Source organism: Leucoraja erinacea, chromosome 10, assembly GCF_028641065.1.
Source record: "Leucoraja erinacea ecotype New England chromosome 10, Leri_hhj_1, whole genome shotgun sequence".
NCBI classification, from domain to species: domain Eukaryota; kingdom Metazoa; phylum Chordata; class Chondrichthyes; order Rajiformes; family Rajidae; genus Leucoraja; species Leucoraja erinaceus.
The window spans coordinates 53,135,756-53,154,367 of record NC_073386.1 but is presented as its reverse complement, the minus strand read 5'-3'; the positions used below and the strand labels follow the sequence as shown (position 1 = coordinate 53,154,367).

Below are 18,612 nucleotides of genomic sequence, written 5' to 3'. Positions count from 1 at the left end.
GGCCCGGCACTGAAGCCGCTGAACTCACAGTCCCCAGGGGTGGTTAGTGTGTGTCTGTGTATGAGGGGTGGTTAGTGTGTGTGTGAGATGCCGCAAGCCACCCCCCCCCCCCGCAACGGGTCCCACTTGGGCTTTAAAAATGAGAGCCCTGGGATCGACGACAAGTTGGCAAATTAGGTCCAAATGCTGGGATCCTTACTTTGCTCCATACATTAATAGAAGTGAATGAAAGGAGCACAAACATTTCTCACCGTTAACAGCAACACCAGTTCAGTGTCATCTGTGTTAATATTGATGCAGAGAAAAATGGTCTTCGTCCACGGAATAGTATCAATGAGTTTATGAGAGGGGCAGTAATAATGGCTGAGGGAATTTAATTCCAAGGAATATGAGGTGATGGATTTGGGAAGGACCAGTAAAGCTGGAAGATGGACAGTGTAGCTGGCAAGTGCTGAGGATCAGAGAGCTTGTTGTACATGTCCAAGGATTCCCAAAGACAGCAGCACAGGTAGATAAGCTAATTAAAAAGGAAAAAGGAATATTTCACTTCATTTGCCAGGGATAGAATATACAAGCAGGAAGGGTATTTGACAATTGTATGAAACACTAGCTAGACCATATCTGGAATACTGTGTGCAGTTCCAGTTGTCACGCGACAACTGGTTGGTGCTGCACTGAAGAGTGTGCAGAAATTTGCCAGGGTGTAACCTGGGATGGAACCTTTCTGCTGTGGAAGAGAAACTGATAGAGCATGTTTGTACTCTTTGGAACAAGGGAAGCAGAGAGGTAACCGGACTGAGGTATTGGAGAGCCATAGACAGGCTAGATAGGGAGAACTTTCTTAGTTAGCTACCACTTTAAAGGAAACACCGATAAAAATATTATTTTTTTACAAAAAAATAGTTTTTTATTATGCTGCACGGCGGTGCAGCTGTCGAGTTGCTGCCTTACAGCGCTTTCAACACCAGAGACCTGGGTTTGTTCTCGACTACGGGTGCTGTCTGAACGGAGTTTGTACGTTTGCCCTGTGACCGCGCGGGTTTTCTCCAAGATCATCAGCGTCTTCCCACTTTCCAAAGACATACAGGTTTGTAAGTTAATTGGCTTGGTATAAATGTAAAATGTTTGTGTCCGATAGTATGCGGGGATCGTGGGTTGGTGTGGACTCGGTGGGTCATAGGCCCTGTTTCCGCGGTGTACCTCTAAACTAAAATTATATATGGGCTGTTGGACAAGATAGTTGTACTGTCACAAAAATCTGCCATGACGTTAATTGGAACAATTACAGAAAGTTTGCTGAGAAGTTGGGAAAGAGGAAAGTTTTAAATATAAAATGCTCATCTTTGTTGGACTTGATGTTTTGGATAGAAAAATCACACATTAAAAAAAAAGCCTCTTGCACATCAACAAACAGACATACAGTCAATAAAATCAGAACCGCCACAGCAAACAATCCTCACATACGTCATACACCATCTACCATAAATTCACCAACACTACCCTGTCAGCCTTGAGTTTTGTAATAAAAGCCTTCACACACACACTGGCACTACACAAACCTGGAGCATCCCCTCACAAAACAATTACACCCTAGAAAAATGTCACCTGGTTTTTAACAATGCAATGTTAATCTGTGGATGTTTCTATTGTAATGAGGTGGATAGGTTACAGTGAGGATGCATTAAGAAAATTAGTTTGAATTTACTAATATCCTTTTGTCTGTCATGGTCAACAGAACTTAATTCTTTCAAGAAGATAGACACACAGTGCCGGAGTAACGCACTGGAGAGGAATGTTAGGGCTAACGGAATAAAGGGATATGGGAAAAAAGCAGGATAGGGGTTGATTTTGGATTATTAGCCATAATCATATTGAATGGCAGTGCTGGCTCGAAAGGCCTATTTCTGCACCTAATTTCTATGTTTCCATGAATCGGTGACGTTTCAGGTCGTGACCCTTTTACAGACCCGAAACGTCAACCATTCCTTCTCTCCAGAGATGCAGCCTGACCCGCTGAGTTACTCCAGCATTTTGTGTCTATCTTCAGTGTAAAGCAACACCTGCAGATCCCCCCTACACATGTCATTCTTTCAAGACCAATCTAAAAATAAAGTCCTCCAAATAATAAATCAAAGATTACAATACAAAGGTGAGAAACAAGTGATGTACATTCCAGAATTGATGGGAGACCCAAGTGCCCTCCCTTCAGCTAGATTAATCATTCATATTGAAATTTCTGTGAATTGTTTCTACATGCTTCCAGATCAATACAAAAACAATGCCTAAAGAGGATTGCCCTCATAATCATATCAGGTAGCCTGCCAACACAAGTTGTGGTTTCCATGGTCACAATGCATCTGTATATCATGTACATACTTGGTACATTTACCAGTCCGAGCATACATTATAATTTAAAAAACATAGATATTCTAAGCACAAGTTCTGATCCCATCTTTGAAACGCTTGGTTGGTTATTGTGGAATCTTTTGGCATTTGCGCCAGATTTGAATCACCTGATTGACATAAAACCATCACACATTTTCAAATGCCATAAAAACAATTATTAATATTTTGGCAAACCATAACTTCATGAATCTTGTCAGTTACACTGTTCAAGACGTGGAACATGCAATACAAATCTCGTCAATTACACTGTTCTAGACACGTGTAACATATGACACAAATCTCATGAGTTACACTGTTCAACATTTGTAACATACAATACAAACCTCGTCAATTACACTGTTCAAAATATGTAATACAGCACAAATCTTGTGAGTTACACTGTTCAAAACATGTGTAACAAACAATACAAATCTCATGAGTTACACTGTTCAAGACATAAGTAAAATACAGCACAAATTTCATGTCACACTCTTCAAGACGCGTAGCAGACAATACAAATCTCATCAAATACTGTTCAAGACGTGTAACACAATACAAATCTTGTCAGTTACACTGTTCAAGACATGTGTAACACCACAAATCTTATCACTATTCTTCCTCCAGTGATACCATTAAGTCCTTAAAGTAGACCCAACTTCCAGAATCAATTAAAAAAAAAACGAGGTTTGTCACATAGCAAGTTGCCCAGTAAATGTACCAAGTATGTACATGACTGGTAAATGTACTAAATACGTACATGATATCCAGATGCATTGCGATCATGGAAACCACGACCCTGTGTTGGCAGGCTATCTGATATTATTATGAGGGCAATGCTCTTTAGGCATTGTTTTTGTATTGATCTGAAACATGTATAAACAATTCACAGAAATTTCAATATGAACTTGTTTTGAGCAATAAGAAACTCATTGCAAAAGCAGGATGAATTGGGAAAATAAGGAAATATAGATACCAGAAAGGTCCCGACCCTAAAAGTAATTTGTCCACTCCCTCCACAGGACCCGCTGAGTTCCTCCAGCACTTTGTGTCTTGCTCAGGATAAACTGGTGTCTGTTTATATAAGACTACACTTTGAGAGAAACATTCACATCAACAACTTTGTCTGGAGGCAAATAGTGATGGGAAGTTTGTGGTTGATTAGATCGGATAAACAGTAATGGTATGTGTAACAGACATTGGATGATTTCAGGTCTGAGAAATTACTTTGTCAATGCTGTTGTGGACCACAAAGTGCTGGAGTAACTCAACCGACCGGGCAGCAGCATGTGTGGAGTGGCCCGACCAGCTGTGTCGCTCCAGCACTTTGTATTTTGCTCAAGATTCCGGCATCGGCAGTTCCTTATGTTGGCGATACACTTGCAGAAAGATCGAAACAAGCAACCGCAGCAGCTGGAACCTTGAACACAAAGTGCTGGAGTAACTCGACGGGTCGGGCAGCATCTGTGGGGGGGAGAAATGGACAGGCGGCGGGTGAAGTCTGCACCCTTTCTTCAGACTTGTAGAACTAGGCGAAATACTTTTTGTTCAGTTCTACAAGTGTCAGCTCCCCCTCTTCCACTTCCCCACGAGTAACACCGCCGCCGTGCCAGTCTCCCCTCCATCCCAACCTTTCTTTCCCCCCCCAACTCCTGAGGAACAGACAATGAGGGATGGGTGGAGAAAGATCTCCATCAGCACATGCTGCCCCGCCACCTCCCACCAATGCTACACTAAACTACACCATCCCAGCCACCTCCCTCCCCTCGCCCCGGCCCCGGCCGCCGCTCACCCCCAGATCACGTAGTTGGTCTTGACATTCTTGGGCCAGGAGAACTCCCCGAAGATGACCTCGTCCCCTTTGACCACGATCTCCTTCTTCTGCGTGTTGTACTGACGCAGTACGCTCAGCACGTCCGCCATCTTGCCCGGGCTCCTGACAACCGGGTCCTCGCTCGGGGGACCGGGCTGTCCGCGCAGTCCGCCTGATCCGCCGCCAACGTCAGTCAGTCCGCCCACCCACCCGACGTCAGTCCACCCGACGTCTATCGTCAGACCACCCGCCCACCCGACGTCTGTCGTCAGACCGCCCGTCCACTCGACGTCAGTCCGCCCGACGTCTGTCGTCAGACCGCCCGTCCACCCGACGTCAGTCGTCAGACAGCCCGCCCGCCCACCGCCTCAAGTCCTCCGTCCGTTGTCCCGCCGCCGCCCTGAGGTGTTCACCCGCCCGCAGACAGGCCCGCAGGGCCAGTGATGAGGTCCGAGCTGCCCGAGCTCCCCTCGCCCGCCGCAAGCAGCGCGCACGACACGTCGCACCCATCGTGCAGGGCATGGGGATATACAGGAGGCCGGCGGCCAAGGCGCCGCGGAGAGTGGCAGCGGCCCGCCGTTCCCCCATTGTTCCAGCGGAGGAGGAGGCGGAGGATGCGGCGCCGTCGTCCATGGCAACGCCACACCCACAGCAGGAACCGGCACCAAAGGTGAGGCCGGCTGCACCCCCTAACACAACTCATTGCCCTCATTTATTCTGTGTTGTGTTCTTTTGCAACCCATGTTATCTCACCGACATCCAAAGAATGAGGATGGGAGGTGGTCCTGGCATCATGTTCAGAGTCAAGATTCAAGAGAGTTTATTGTCATGTGTCCCTGATAGGACAATGACATTCTTGCTTTGCGTCAGCACACCAGAACATAGTAGCAATGTTACAAAATGTTGAGATTTAAAAAATCAAGTCTGCAATTTATCCCATCAGATAAAGCATAAACAGAAGTTTAATTTGACACCTAATTCACTTTCATATCTTCAGTATTAAAAAGGTTATGGCCATTTTCATACTCGGAAATTAGCATCCTGTTCCCTATTGATTTTCCATTGACTTAACACAAAAGCTGTGATTGAGGACAGTCTAAAGCCCATAACTTTATGAAAAATTAAGAGACCTGAAATAAATTTTCAGTTATTATAGATTGAAGCATTCTGAAACAAATATTAAACAATCTTACTTGGATGACCTGAAATTAAAGCATATAATTAGTTAGTTACCCAATTGTAGCTAATTCCAAAATTCAATTACTAGATCTAAACATCTATCCATTTCTTAAGGAAAGATTAACATTTTTAAATAGTCTAAGTGTCCACAAGAATTCACAATAAAACATGATTTTAAAATCTCATTGACATTAATTTATAGGCCAAATGGAAGGGATTTAGTGTTCAATTGCTGTAAATTACTTCACACCATTAGGATATGCAGGGAAAAGGATGGAAATGGATTATGTGCAGTTGGATAAGAGTTGTCTTGTCATCATGTTCAGCACACAAAGACTGTGGGCCAAAGGGCCTGCTCCTATGCTGTGCTGCTCTACATTCTATGTATTCTGCCAGTTACCCATAGTCATTGGGTCTTAATCCAGGTTACTAGAAGGATATGTCAGGAATTGGAGGGATATGGATTATGTTTAGGCGGATAAAGAGTTGTTCTTGGTATCGTGTTCCGCGCAGACATTGTGGGTTGAAAGGCTTGCTCCTGTGCTGTACTGTTCTATGATCTATGTTCCAGCCTAATTAACAAACATCGTAATCACTGTGAAGAAGGGTCCTGATCTGAAATATCACCAATCTCTAGAGATGCTCTAGAGATGCTGCCTGACCCATTGAGTTATTCCATTCTTCCCTGTGCAACACCTGGATGCGCACCATTTCTCCCTTTCCCCTTGCCCCTTTCCAGGGCTCTCACTTAACTTTTTTTCCCCCGTTGCCAGCCGGGCAACCGAGGCAGCTTTTTTAGGTTGCCAAATGACACCTTAGGTGATCATTTAAGATGGCTCGCATGACGCGTGTGATAATGTGCTCGGACGAAGTGCGTAGTTACCAGTCAGAATCATGCTCAATGAAGCATTCACATATTATTTCTGCTTCAAATAAAGTCATAAGCTAAACATATTCACTAATCAAGACATGATATATACCACAATGACATGCAGCAAAATTATAATACAGTATCTCAACTCTTTTTACAATGAATGCAATTTCTATTATTTCTTTTCACTTCCAAACAAAAATGTGGTTGGATCAACCTCGGTGAGATCAAGCGCAGGCTTGGCGATCGCTTCGCCCAACACGTCCACACAGTTCGCAATAACAACCTGATCTCCCGGTGGCTCAACACTTCAACTCCCCTTCCCATTCTGAATCCGACCTTTCTGTCCTGGGCCTCCTGCATGGCCAGAGTGAGACCCACCGCAAATTGGAGGAACAGCACCTCATATTTCGCTTGGGTAGTTTACACCCCAGCGGTATGAACATTGGCTTCTCCAATTTCAGGTCGTCCTTGCTTTTTCCCTCCTTCCCCTCCCATTCCCAGCTCTCCCACAGCCTACTGTCTCCGCCTCTTCCTTTCTTTTTCCTGCTCCCCCCCCCCCCCCCCCCCTGACGTCAGTCTGAAGAAGGGTCTCGACTTGAAGCGTTACTTATTCCTTCGCTCCAATAATGCTGCCTGTAAACAGCTGATTTTATCCAGCTGTTTTGTCTACCACCCTTTCGTACAAGTTCTGTTATCCCACTTTCCTCACCCACTCCCTACACATTAGGGGCAATTTTACAGAGACAAGTTAACCTACAAAGCCAATGCATCTTTGGGATGTGGGAGAAAACCCACACGCTTGCAGGAAGAATGTGCAAATTTAACACGGACAGTACCCGAGGTCAAGATTGAACACAGATCTCTGGTGTGTGAGGCAGCAAGTCTACCAGCAGTGCCACTATATTTTGATTTCCAACACACAAAAAAATTACACGTTGATAAATTTGGTTACTAAAAACAAATAAACTATCCATTTTCATTCTTAAATTTCAAAGTCACGCGATGTCCCTCTTTACAGCTACTGTATGTTTTAATTCAGTTGCAACTAAAAATTTAAATGCAACTAAATTTAAAGTAGCTCTTTCTTCCCAATAACCCTTTCTGGCTTAAGCTCTCCCTTCACCACCTCCAGTTTAAATTCCATTTGGAATATTTTGGAGGACCAAGAAACCAAGAACATGACTATGGGGCATTGGCCATAAAGTTGCTGTCTAAAAATGCCAGAGACCCAGAATTGATCCTGAATATGGGTGCTGTCTGTTGGAGTTTGCTCCTTTTCCCTTTGATTGCATGGGTTTTCTCCGGGTGCTCTTGTTTCCTTCCACATTCCAAAGGTGTGCAGGGACCTTTTTCAGACCCAACACAAAACCTAATATTTTCCTTTTGTCCAGAGATACTGTCTGACCTGTTGAGTTACTCCGGCTTTTTGTGTCTATCTTTGGTTTAAACCAGCATCTGCAGTTCTTTCCTACACATGCAATACTATACGATAGAACTTTATTAATCCCTGGAGGAAAATTGTGTGTGTGTGTATATATATTACACACACACACATACATATATATATATATATTTATATATTCATATATAAATATACACTTTTGTTTTCTCATTTATAACATTGTTTACATAATACTATGTTTAAATATTCTATTGTACTGCAAGTGTGGATTTCATTGTTCTAACTGGGATGTGAGAGAATAAAACACTCTTGACTTACGTCGCTAATGTGTGGGATATAACTAGTGTACGGGTGATCGGTGGTCGGCGTGGACTCGGTGGGCCTAAGGGCCTGTTTGCACGCTGTATCTTTAAATTAAACTAAAAACACTAAAACCAGACGGAGTCTAAAGAAGGGTCTCTACCCGAAACGTCACCCAATTTCTTCTATCCAGAGGTGCTGGCTGCTCCATGGAGTTCCACTGCACAATTAAAGCATGGAATAGTCTTCACCCTACCATAGTTACCAAACCAAACGCAACTACACTTAAGGTAGCTCTTTTTTCCCAACAACCCATTTTTGCTTAAGCCCATGTCAAAGGTCAATAGAGTTTTATTGTCATGTGTCCCAGAAAGGACAATGACATTTTTTGCTTGCTGCAGCACAACAGAATATGTAAACATAATACAGGAGATAAAAGTTCAGTGTGTCCATACACCATAGACCATATATATACAGAATAAATTAACAGATAAAGTGTTTAGGCTGTTATTGTTCAGAGTTTGGTGGTGGACCCTCCACCACCTCCAATTTAAATTCCATTTGAAATATTTTTGGAGGACCAGGAAACCAAGAAGCAAGAGATACCCCAGGGAGTGATTCTGCGTTGTGTTTCAGCGGTCGTGACGAGGCCAGATCTCCCACAATGCAAAAGGAGGGAGAAAGTGCTCGGCGCTGAGCAATTGCCGTGGCAGTGCGCATGTGCAGGGCGGCCGATGATGTGTTGGCCGTGGTTGTGCGCATGTGCAGGGGGAGGATGTGCAGGCCGTGGCAGTGCGCATGTGCAGGGCACCCAGCCTTGTCACCAGAGACCCAGCGGCCCGGACACGGATGGCGGGTGGAGACGGTGGGAGATAGAGATGGGGGTCCACTCAGAGTTGAATGATAAGTGTCCCGGGTGCTTGCCAAGCCGGGCAAAATTACACGGTTTTTAGGTTGCCCGGCTGGACTTTAAAGGTGGCCATTGGCACCCGGGCAACCGTTAATTTCGAGCACTGCTTTCACTTATACTCCTTCCTCTGGCATCACATGTCACATTTCTTCCATCCTTACCTCCCCATCTCGTACTGTTTTGTCTTTTCATCTCTGGCCTTTGTCCAACCATTCAGCAGTTATATTAAAAAAAAAATCACCCTTTACCTGTATCCTACTGTCACTTGTGGACACAAGGGACTTCAAATGGTGATTTAATAAAAAGATACAGTATTGGCGTAATGGGCCTGTCCCACTTAGGCGATTTTTAAAGTAACGACAGGCAGCTAGTTTGTCGCCACGTGGTCGCCGGGATTAGTCACGCAAAAAGTCACAGCATCTTTCTGGTCGCCGCTAAATTTTAAACATGACTTGATGTAGCTGCTGCCGTAGGTTGTCGCCAGGATGACCTAGGTTGTCACTGGTTTTTCAGCGACCTGCTACGACTATAACAATCGCCGGCAGTTGCCTAAAAAAATGGCAAGTGGGACGGGCCCATTAATCAGCTTGTTAGATAGCTTCTGTGGAAAACATGGATAAGCAACGTTTCCGATTGGGTCCCTTCTTCACTTGCCATGCTTTGTCCTACACCTCCTCTCTTCCAGCTTTCTCTCCCCCCCTCTACAATCAATCTGAAGAAAGGTCCCCACCCAAACCGTCACATATCCATGTTCTTCAGGGATGTTGCCTGACCCACTGAGTTACTCCAGTATTTTGTGCTCATTCCTGTGCTGTATAGTTCTAGGTGGACGTATCAAATACTAGAGGGCATAGCTTTCAGGTGAGAAGGGCAATGTTTAAAGGAGATGTGCAGGGCAAGCTTTTTTACACAGATGGTGGTGAGTGCCTTGTAATGTGCTGCCAGGCATTGTGGTGGTGGTAAATGTAACTTGTGTTTAAGAAGCTTTTGGATAGATGCTTGGGCATATGGATAGGCATGTAGATAGGCTGGGAATGAAAGGATATGGTTTATATGCAGGCTCCAGGTGCTGGAATAACTGACCAAGTCAAGCAACATGTAAAGGGAATGGAGAGGCAATGTTTTGGATCAGGATCCTTCTTCAGATGGTATTGATTTATTATTGTCACTTGTAATGAGGTCCAGGTCGTACCATACAATGAGTGCAATCAAATCATTCACGTACACCAAGTAGTGCAAAGAGAAAATTAACTAGAGTGCAGAATGCAATGTTACAGCATTCCGGCATTACAGTCATAGAGAAAGCGCAAAATCTTCAATGAGGTAGGGTTAGAGATCAAGACTACACCACGGCTTATGAAAGGGCCGTTCAGCGATCAAATAACAGCGGGGAAGAAAACTGTTCTTGAATCCAGTGGTATGTGTTTTTAGGCTTTTGTATCAACTGCCCGATCAGAGAGGGTTGAAGAGGAAATCATGTTGCAGTTTTATAAAACTTTGCTTAGGCTCATTTTTAACTTTTTCCCATCGTAAAATCCTAAATGGTACCAATCCAAAGAACATCACATACACTTAGATGTTGTTTGGAGTGCCGAACATACACCTAGGGGATGTTGTTTGGAGTGCCGAATTTTGTTCGTCTAACAAAAAGTAATCCATGTTCATGGAGATAAAAGGAACGTACATGGAGATGTTGAAATGTTGCAGAGAAGATTAAGTGCTGGATAGGCAATGTTTTGGGTCGGATGTGAAAAATCGCCTATCCACATCCAACAAAAATGCTGCCGAACCCACTGAGTTACTCCAGCACTTTATGCGAGAAGCAAGTTATAAGAATGGTAATTTCTTCGCACTACACTATACCGTAACAAATTAGAACACTCTACAGGGAGACTGAGGTATGAGTATGTTCCTGTTGTTTGCTGAGACTGAGCTACAACGTTATACAAAACTAAAGCTTGGTGCATCCTCCAAAGACAGAAATAAAATAATATGATGCACCATCAATCAATGGCTTGTGAGCCATCAACTCAAAGCCAGTAATCAACGGCCATTGCCTATAACTCAACTAATAAAGCTGGAGAATGATAAATTCGCAATATCTAATTCAATTTAATTTTCCAGAACTACCTGAGGTAATATTATAGTGTAACATTAATTATCCATGTTTATTGAAATTACTCATCTTAATTTCATGTTAGTTCTCTTTAAAAAAACATGTACAGCAATAAATGAATAGATTTACCTGCTGTTCTGGTTATAAATTTTGTTGCAATTGATGCTTGCTGGATTCACAAAATACAAACTAGCGATCTGAATTCCACACATGAAAAGTTTTTTTTTGTTTTCCACTTTGATGTAATTTAATTTCCAGAGAAATATTCGGATTCCAGAATGTTAACAAATACATGGAGACACAAGAAACCGCAGATGCTGGAATCTTGGACAAAACACAAATTGCTGGAGGAACTCAGCAGGTCGGGCAGCATCTGTGGAGGGAATGGACAGGCGACAGTTCGGGTTGGGACCCTTCTTCAAACCCTGACCTGTGTTCTCCAAAGTTGCAGTATTTTAACAATGATATTCAGCCCACTAATGACAGTAAAGTCCGTCAGTACAGGGCAGGGCCAGTAGTGCAGCGATCTCCAAACCCTTGAGAGGCGGAGGGGTGGCAACAGGCTGGACAAAATGAATGCTTCCACACCAGTGTCTTGCATCAGCTCTGCTGGCCCCAATGTTTGTTTCCTTTCTATGAGTTGCAGGCAAATCCATGCTCAAAGGTCACAGTAACTCTCGACATTGCAGCAAATGAGGAACGTGAGAGGGAGAGGAGACGCTCGAAGGTAACACGCATGCACCTGAGTGGAATGAACACCCCACCGGCATCCCCGGAAAAAAGCCTTCAAGATGGCAATGACAGTGGACAGAGGCAAAGAACTACACAAGTGAGCGGTCTGGGGTCTTAACCTCCCGCGTACTCAGAGTCACTCTGGGTGTTCCGAGGTTAGCGGTGGCTGTGGGCGGTGCAGGGCGGAGTGTGTGGCTCACATCTCGGGTCGATGTGCCTGGATCCAGACTTCGGTGGAGTGGACCGCTGGAGGGCCACAACACTCTGAGGCTTATTTAGATCATGTGCCACTCCAAGTATCCAAAGTGTCAGGTTGGACGTGGCCTGCAGCAGCATGGAGTGGGGAAGAACATCAATACATCAGTTAGCCAGGATAACTCCGGCTCAGTGCCATCACCAAGACAACAGGCCTAGTTAAGACTCTTAACAATCTAACAACTCTGAAGTTGAACGGTACAAGATGGTGCCGGAAACATGGCGGTTATAATATTTGGTATGGAGGACAACACCGAAGCACCCAGAGGAAACTCACATGGTCACCGAGAGAAAGTGCAAACTCTTTCTCCCAGCAAATAGGCCAGACTCGCCAGCCGTGGACCGACCTCGAAGGACTCAACCGGTAGGCCTGGTTCACCCACCGCTGTGGGAACAGGACCATGCGGGACTGGGACCTCGACAACAGCACGCGGGCAACGGGACCTCACCCGTAAGCTCGCGGACAGCGGGACCTTGCCCGAAGTCTCAGAAGTCGACAGGTTCAGGAACTCACCCAAAAGCTCAGCAGATGGCATAACCAGGTGGGAGCTGGAGACGTCGGACGCGAGGAACAAGGACCAATGGAATGGTGAACCAAGGTAATGCCTCCAGTGCCTTCAGGTAGGCTGCAGGATCTCCCTCAGGATACAAAGATAGCCAAATGAGGAAAGGTGAGAAATGTCAGTTTGAGGGAACTGCTCCAGTACATTGAGCATGCATGCGGAGTGGACTTTGACTAATGGCGGCGCCTGCATGTGTAATATATGCAAAAAGAATTTCACTGTGCAGTTGCTTATGTGACAAATAAAGCACTATTGACTACTATTGAACTTCGCACGGGCATAATGGGCAGATGGAGCTGGATAGAGGAGGAGGGAGAGATTAGAGTTGTCACCCACCTACCTCTAACCCCCAACTCCACCACTGCCCCTCCCCAATCAGGCTCCATCATCGTTTACCCCATCCTTAGACCAGTAATCACCAAATTGCTCCTGTCTCACATAATGGCCCCAATCTCACCCCAATCCTATTTAGTCTGAAGAAGGATCTCGACTCAAATCGTCATCCATTCCTTCTCTCCAGAGATGTTGCCTCACCTGCTGAGTTACTCCAGCTTTTTGTGTCTATTTTCAGTGTCTATTTTCTTCCTACACCAGTCCTCTTTATACTGGCTTCCTCCCCCCTCTCTTCCCTGTCCTGATGCAAGGTTTCCACTGGAAATAGATACATTTCCTCCCACCCACAACTGCTTCTACCCCATGGGTTCCACCAGCAGATTGTTAGTTGTATCCTGAACTTGTTGTCAACAAAACAGTCTCGTGAAACAAACTGGAGACACAAAGAACTGCAGATGCTGGCTTACCTTGAAAAGTGCTGGAGGAACAAACTGATCGGGTCAGGCAACAACTGTTGAGATACAAGTAACTGCAGATGTTGGTTTACAAAAATAAGACAAAGCGGATGAGACAGCATCCCACTGAATTACTACAGCATTTTATGTCTATCTTCAGCATATCTGGAGGACATGTAGAGTTACAAAACAGTTATAAAACAGACATAAAAACAGTTTTTATCCATGAGTAGTTGCTCTACTCAACAGACAAAAATTTGTAGCCTCCCTTTGATCTGGTATTTTGTTGGCTCACATGCGTGATCAATAGTGTTTTATCATTAATGTTTTATTATTATTACTGTTTAGTGTTTCCCGAGTCATTCGTAACTGTCACCAAGGCAAATTCCTTGTATGTGAATACTTGGTCAATAAACTTACTTACTTCCTTATAAGGAGAGACTGGATAGGCTGGGATAAAAAGGTTTCTTGGGATTTGGGCCAGGTGCAGGTAAGTGAGACCACCTCAGGATGAAAGTGTACAAGGAATTGCAGTGGTGGCTTACAAAAGACACAAATCGGCGGAGTAACTTAGCGTGTAAGGCTTTATCTCTGGAGAACATGGATAGGTGACATTTTGGGTCAGAATCCCTCTTCAGTCTGAAGAAGGTTCCCGACCCAAAACATCACCTATCCATGTTCTCCAGATATGCTGCTTGACCTGCTGGGGGATACTCCAGCACCTTGTGTTTAGCTCAGGAAGGCACATTAGTTGGCATGGACAAGATGGGCCGAAGAGTCTACTCCCATGCTGTATCACTATGACTCAGTTGAGGATATTACTTATGTACATTATAACTGGTTGTACCTTTTACCTTGTCCAAAGAATCTGCTTCATTCATTCTAGGACACAAAGTACACCAATAAGAGTTTGCCATCAACGACGATGGGGAATTTCATTAAAATGTCAGAAGCACATGATGATGCCGCTATCGAGTTTCATATTATTTGCCAAGTCATTCAGACATAGCACCGAGCCATTCTTTTATTGTACTAGACCATGCCATTGTAGAAGAATGACTCCATGTTGTATTTTGTGAAATCTATTAGATTTGACTATTAACTCTTTCAAGAAGGAATGGGTGACATTTTGGGTTGAGACTGTAATTAAGCTGGAAAAGAAAGATTGGCAAGGAAGCTACCCGGACTGGAGGGTTTGGGTTAGAAAGAGAGACTGGGAGAAAAAGGTTTCTTGGGATTTGGGCCAGGTGCAGGCAAGTGAGACCACCCCAGGATGAAAGTGTACAAGGAATTGCAGATGGTGGCTTACAAAAGAAGACACAAAGTGCCGGAGTAACTTAGCGTGTACGGCTTTATCTCTAGAGTACATGGATAGGTGACATTTCGGGTCGGGATCCCTATTCAGTCTGAAGAAGTGTCCGACCTAAAACATCACCTATCCATGTTCTCCAGATATGCTGCTTGATCTGCTGGGTAATGCCAGCACCTTGTGTTTAGCTCAGGAAGTCACATTGGTTGGCATGGACAAGATGGCCTGAAGGGTCTGCTTCCATGCTGTATCATTCTATGACACAGTTGAGGATATTACTTATGTACAGTATAACTATCTGTTGTGCCTTTTATCTTGCCCAAACAACCTGCTTCATTCATTCTAGGAAGCAAAGTACACCGATAAGCATTTGCCATCGACGACGATGGGGAATTTCATGAAAATGCCAGAAGCACGAACTGATGAAGATCTGCAGTTTATTCATGTAAGTTGCTTCACCTCAAGTGGAAAGTGTTGTGTAAATATACATTTCCTCCCACCCACAACTGCTTCTAACTACAGAGTTCCACCAGCAGGTTGTTAGTCAATCCTGAGCTTGCTGTCAACAAATAGTCTCGTGAAACAGATTGGAGACACAAGGAACTGCAAATGCTGGTTTACATTAAAAGATACAAAGTGCTGGAGGAACTAATCGGGTCAGACAACTCTGGAGGTACAAGGAACTGCAGATGCTGGTTTACAAAAAAAAAGACCGAGTGCTTGAATAACAGCGGATGAGACAGCATCCCGCTGAATTACTCCAGCATTTCTCCACATCCTTCATCCTTCGGAGATGCTGCCAGACCCACTGCGTTACTCCAGCACATTATGCACTTTTTCACTTTACGGTGAAACAGATTAATCGACGGTAGGAAGTCGATGTTGCAGCCCGGATGTCTACAAAACAAAAGCCACTGCAATAAAAATAAAACGGTATATATTCAATTTGAAATATTTCAACCAGACAAGATTTTTGCAATTTCATTATTCAATCTCCCACTGCAGAAAACGTGGTTTGCGCGGGTGTTTGGTGTCCGGACAGCAGTTGGTGTACGTGTCCCGCGCATCGGCTTCTGAGCGACTATGAAGCGTTCACGCCTGTGACGCCCCGTCGCCCCGGGATGTTCGCCGTCTACTATCCCTGCCCAGTCCTCCTGCAGATCGATTGCCTACGACCTTGATTTGTCTCAGACCTCCTCCCTTCTGCATTCAATAGATTAATGACCCTTAGCTTCTCTGTACTATATATATCCCCCCCCCCCCCTTTGCTCTGCGTATATTGTACTTGAGTTTGGCTTTATCCTATTTATGAAAAGTATTATTTGATTTTAATAGAATGCCAAACAAGGCTTTTCACTGTACTTCAGTACATGTGGCAATATTACATTTAAACCTAAACCAAAAAAAGACACTGTGTTGGACTAACCCAAAACATCAATCAATCAATCAACCTTTACTGTCATCTTGTAAAGCAACAGTTGTACAGTGCAAAATGAGAAGACGTTTCCCAGGGAATACCGGTGCATCGCACATAAAACTTAAACATTTCACACAAAAACTAAAAACAATAAAAACAATCCAGTCCCTGATAAAACAGTATGAATAGTTAAAAAGTGCAGATAAAAACCTATTCATGTTATCTATCCAGAAATGTTTCTGGGTCAGGAGAATTGGCAATAGGATAGGATTGGCAATGTTTTGGATCGGGTCTCTTCTTCAGACTGATTGCAGTCCCTACCCAAATCATCACCTATCCATGTTCTCCAAAGATGCTGCCTGACCTGCTGAGATACTCCAGCACTTTGTGTCTTTTTTTGTAAACTAGCATCTGCAATTCCCTGTTTCTCCCAACCCTATCCTGTTTGGTGTGTAACCTTTTCTATAAATAAACTGCTTTCTTTTGACCATTGTTTGTTTCTGTCCGAGGGGAACATTTGCAAATATCATTTGGCTTCATGTCTTCCCAAGTAAGTCATACTTTTTCCCCGGGAAAAAATGGCGGCGGCGGGAAATTCAAATTAACAACGGTCCCTTACTGCGAATCGGCTTCATCTGCTTCAATTGCCGACTGCGGTTTATTCCCATCCTGGACGAGGTCTTGACTTACCACCTGACGTGGGACCACTGGAGGGTCGCTCCGGTTGCGGTGGTCTGTGGTGTTTTTTTGGCCGTTTTCGGCCGTTGAACGATCATCCCCCTGCGGCCTATACTGCTAGCTGCTAGCTGCTAGCCGCCAGAACCGCTAGAATCCCTGCACGCTGCCCGGAGAGGACGCTGGCGTTGACTGTTCGCCGCTTCTCCGCCCGCTGTTCCCCCCCCCTGTCTGTTACCTACCTGTCTGTTCCGTGCCTGTACCTGTGCCTGTGCACCATCAATGCTGGACACCTCCCTGCACCAGTGAGGGAGCTGGACCCTCTCTCTACACCTGCACTGCTGGACAACCTCTCTGCACCTGCACTGCTGGATACTCTCTGCACCCTCATCACTGGACTACCTCTACACCTGCTCTGCCGGACAACCTATCTGCTCCCTCAATGCTGGACACCTCGCTGCATCTGCACTGCTGGTCAACCTCTTTGCTCCCTCACTGCTCGACACCTCGCTGCAGCCGCTCTGCAGGACAACCTCTCTGCTCCCTCACCGCTGGATACTCTCTCCACCTGCACCTGCACCGCTGGACACCTCTCTGCACCCTCACCATCATGCTCAAATATTCAACTCTGCAGATGACTGGTCTCTTCAACAACCACATCCCATCCTGCATCCAGGTCGTTAAACAGCTTAGACTTCTACGTCGACCCCGTTTCATCCACAGAGGCTCTCGGCGCAAGCTTGTTTGCTTCAACCACGGACATTCCATTGCATCCATCTGCTCACTACCACGCTCTGCCCCCCCTCACCCGCGTCACCCTCCATCCCAGCTAACCGCACGCACTGTCAACCAGGACAACCTCAGATCTCCCCAGCCTGCCCCCACCCCTCCACCCTCTCATAATGCCAACTTTGCCCTCCTCAACACCAGGTCGCTCAACAACAAAGCCCTTGCCCTCCATGAACTAATCCTTGACAACACTCTGGACTTCCTTCTGCTCACTGAAACCTGGCAACAACCCAATGTCTTCTTCTCCCTCAATCAAACATCCCCACCTGGATTTAATTACATTTCCAAACCCCGCCCCTCCCGCCTCGCTGTTATTTTCAACCAGAATTTTCGTATCACTGAACTCGCCTTCCCCCCAGTAGCATCATTTGAATTCCTCGACTTCAAAACCCTTTCCTCCATGACAGTCATCCTCATTTACCGGCCACCTAAACCAAACCCCTCCTTCCTATCTGACTTCACTGAACTCCTCACAGTTGCCTCATCCCTCTCCCCACGTCTGCTGCTACTTGGTGACTTAAATATTCACATGGACTCCCCCAACTGCAAGCTCGCATCTGAATTCGCCTTTTTACTTGACAACTTCTCTCTCACTCAGCACGTCACCTTTCCCACCCATGACAAAGGTCACATCCTTGACCTGGTCTGCTCCACAAATCCAACCGGTACTCGATCTGCATCCATGCCTCTTCCCCCTCTCTGATCATAAGCTTATACGGTTCACCATCCCTTCTCCGACACCTCGCCCCCGCTTCCTCCGAGAAATCACCTTCCGTAATCTAAAATCCATTGATCCCCACCATCTCTCTGACCTGCTCTCCACCACTCTCCCCCTGGACTCAACCCCCATCTCACCTGATGATCTCACAAACCATCTCAACTCCACCTTGTCTACCTCCCTTAACACTATGGCCCCCCTCAAAACAAGAACCGTAACTTTCAACACATCTTCACCCTGGTACACACCTGCACTTCGTAAACTAAAAGAGACTGGTCGCCGACTTGAACGACTCACAAAGAAATCATCTCTCACAGTCCACCTTGAAGCTTACAAACTCCACCTCACTGATCTACAAAGATGTCCTCATTGCTGCAAAATCTGCCTACC

The 18,612-nt window shown here is 45.2% G+C and overlaps 2 protein-coding genes across 2 annotated transcripts in view; one reads left to right on the top strand and one right to left on the bottom strand.

The window, feature by feature from the left end:
• Positions 1 to 4,401, bottom strand: part of cdc73 (cell division cycle 73, Paf1/RNA polymerase II complex component, homolog (S. cerevisiae)) — a 277,463-nt gene extending 273,062 nt beyond the window's left edge. The window contains exon 1 of the mRNA XM_055642329.1: positions 4,175 to 4,401. Within this exon, the coding sequence (XP_055498304.1) occupies positions 4,175 to 4,305 (131 nt within the window). The 5' untranslated portion in view covers positions 4,306 to 4,401. The remainder of the gene's footprint in view (positions 1 to 4,174) is intronic.
• A 124-nt stretch (positions 4,402 to 4,525) lies between these two features.
• Positions 4,526 to 18,612, top strand: part of LOC129701221 (uncharacterized) — a 38,269-nt gene continuing 24,182 nt past the window's right edge. Inside the window, exons 1-2 of the mRNA XM_055642328.1 lie at positions 4,526 to 4,865; positions 14,970 to 15,068. Of these exons, the coding sequence (XP_055498303.1) occupies positions 4,716 to 4,865; positions 14,970 to 15,068 (249 nt within the window). The 5' untranslated portion in view covers positions 4,526 to 4,715. The remainder of the gene's footprint in view (positions 4,866 to 14,969; positions 15,069 to 18,612) is intronic.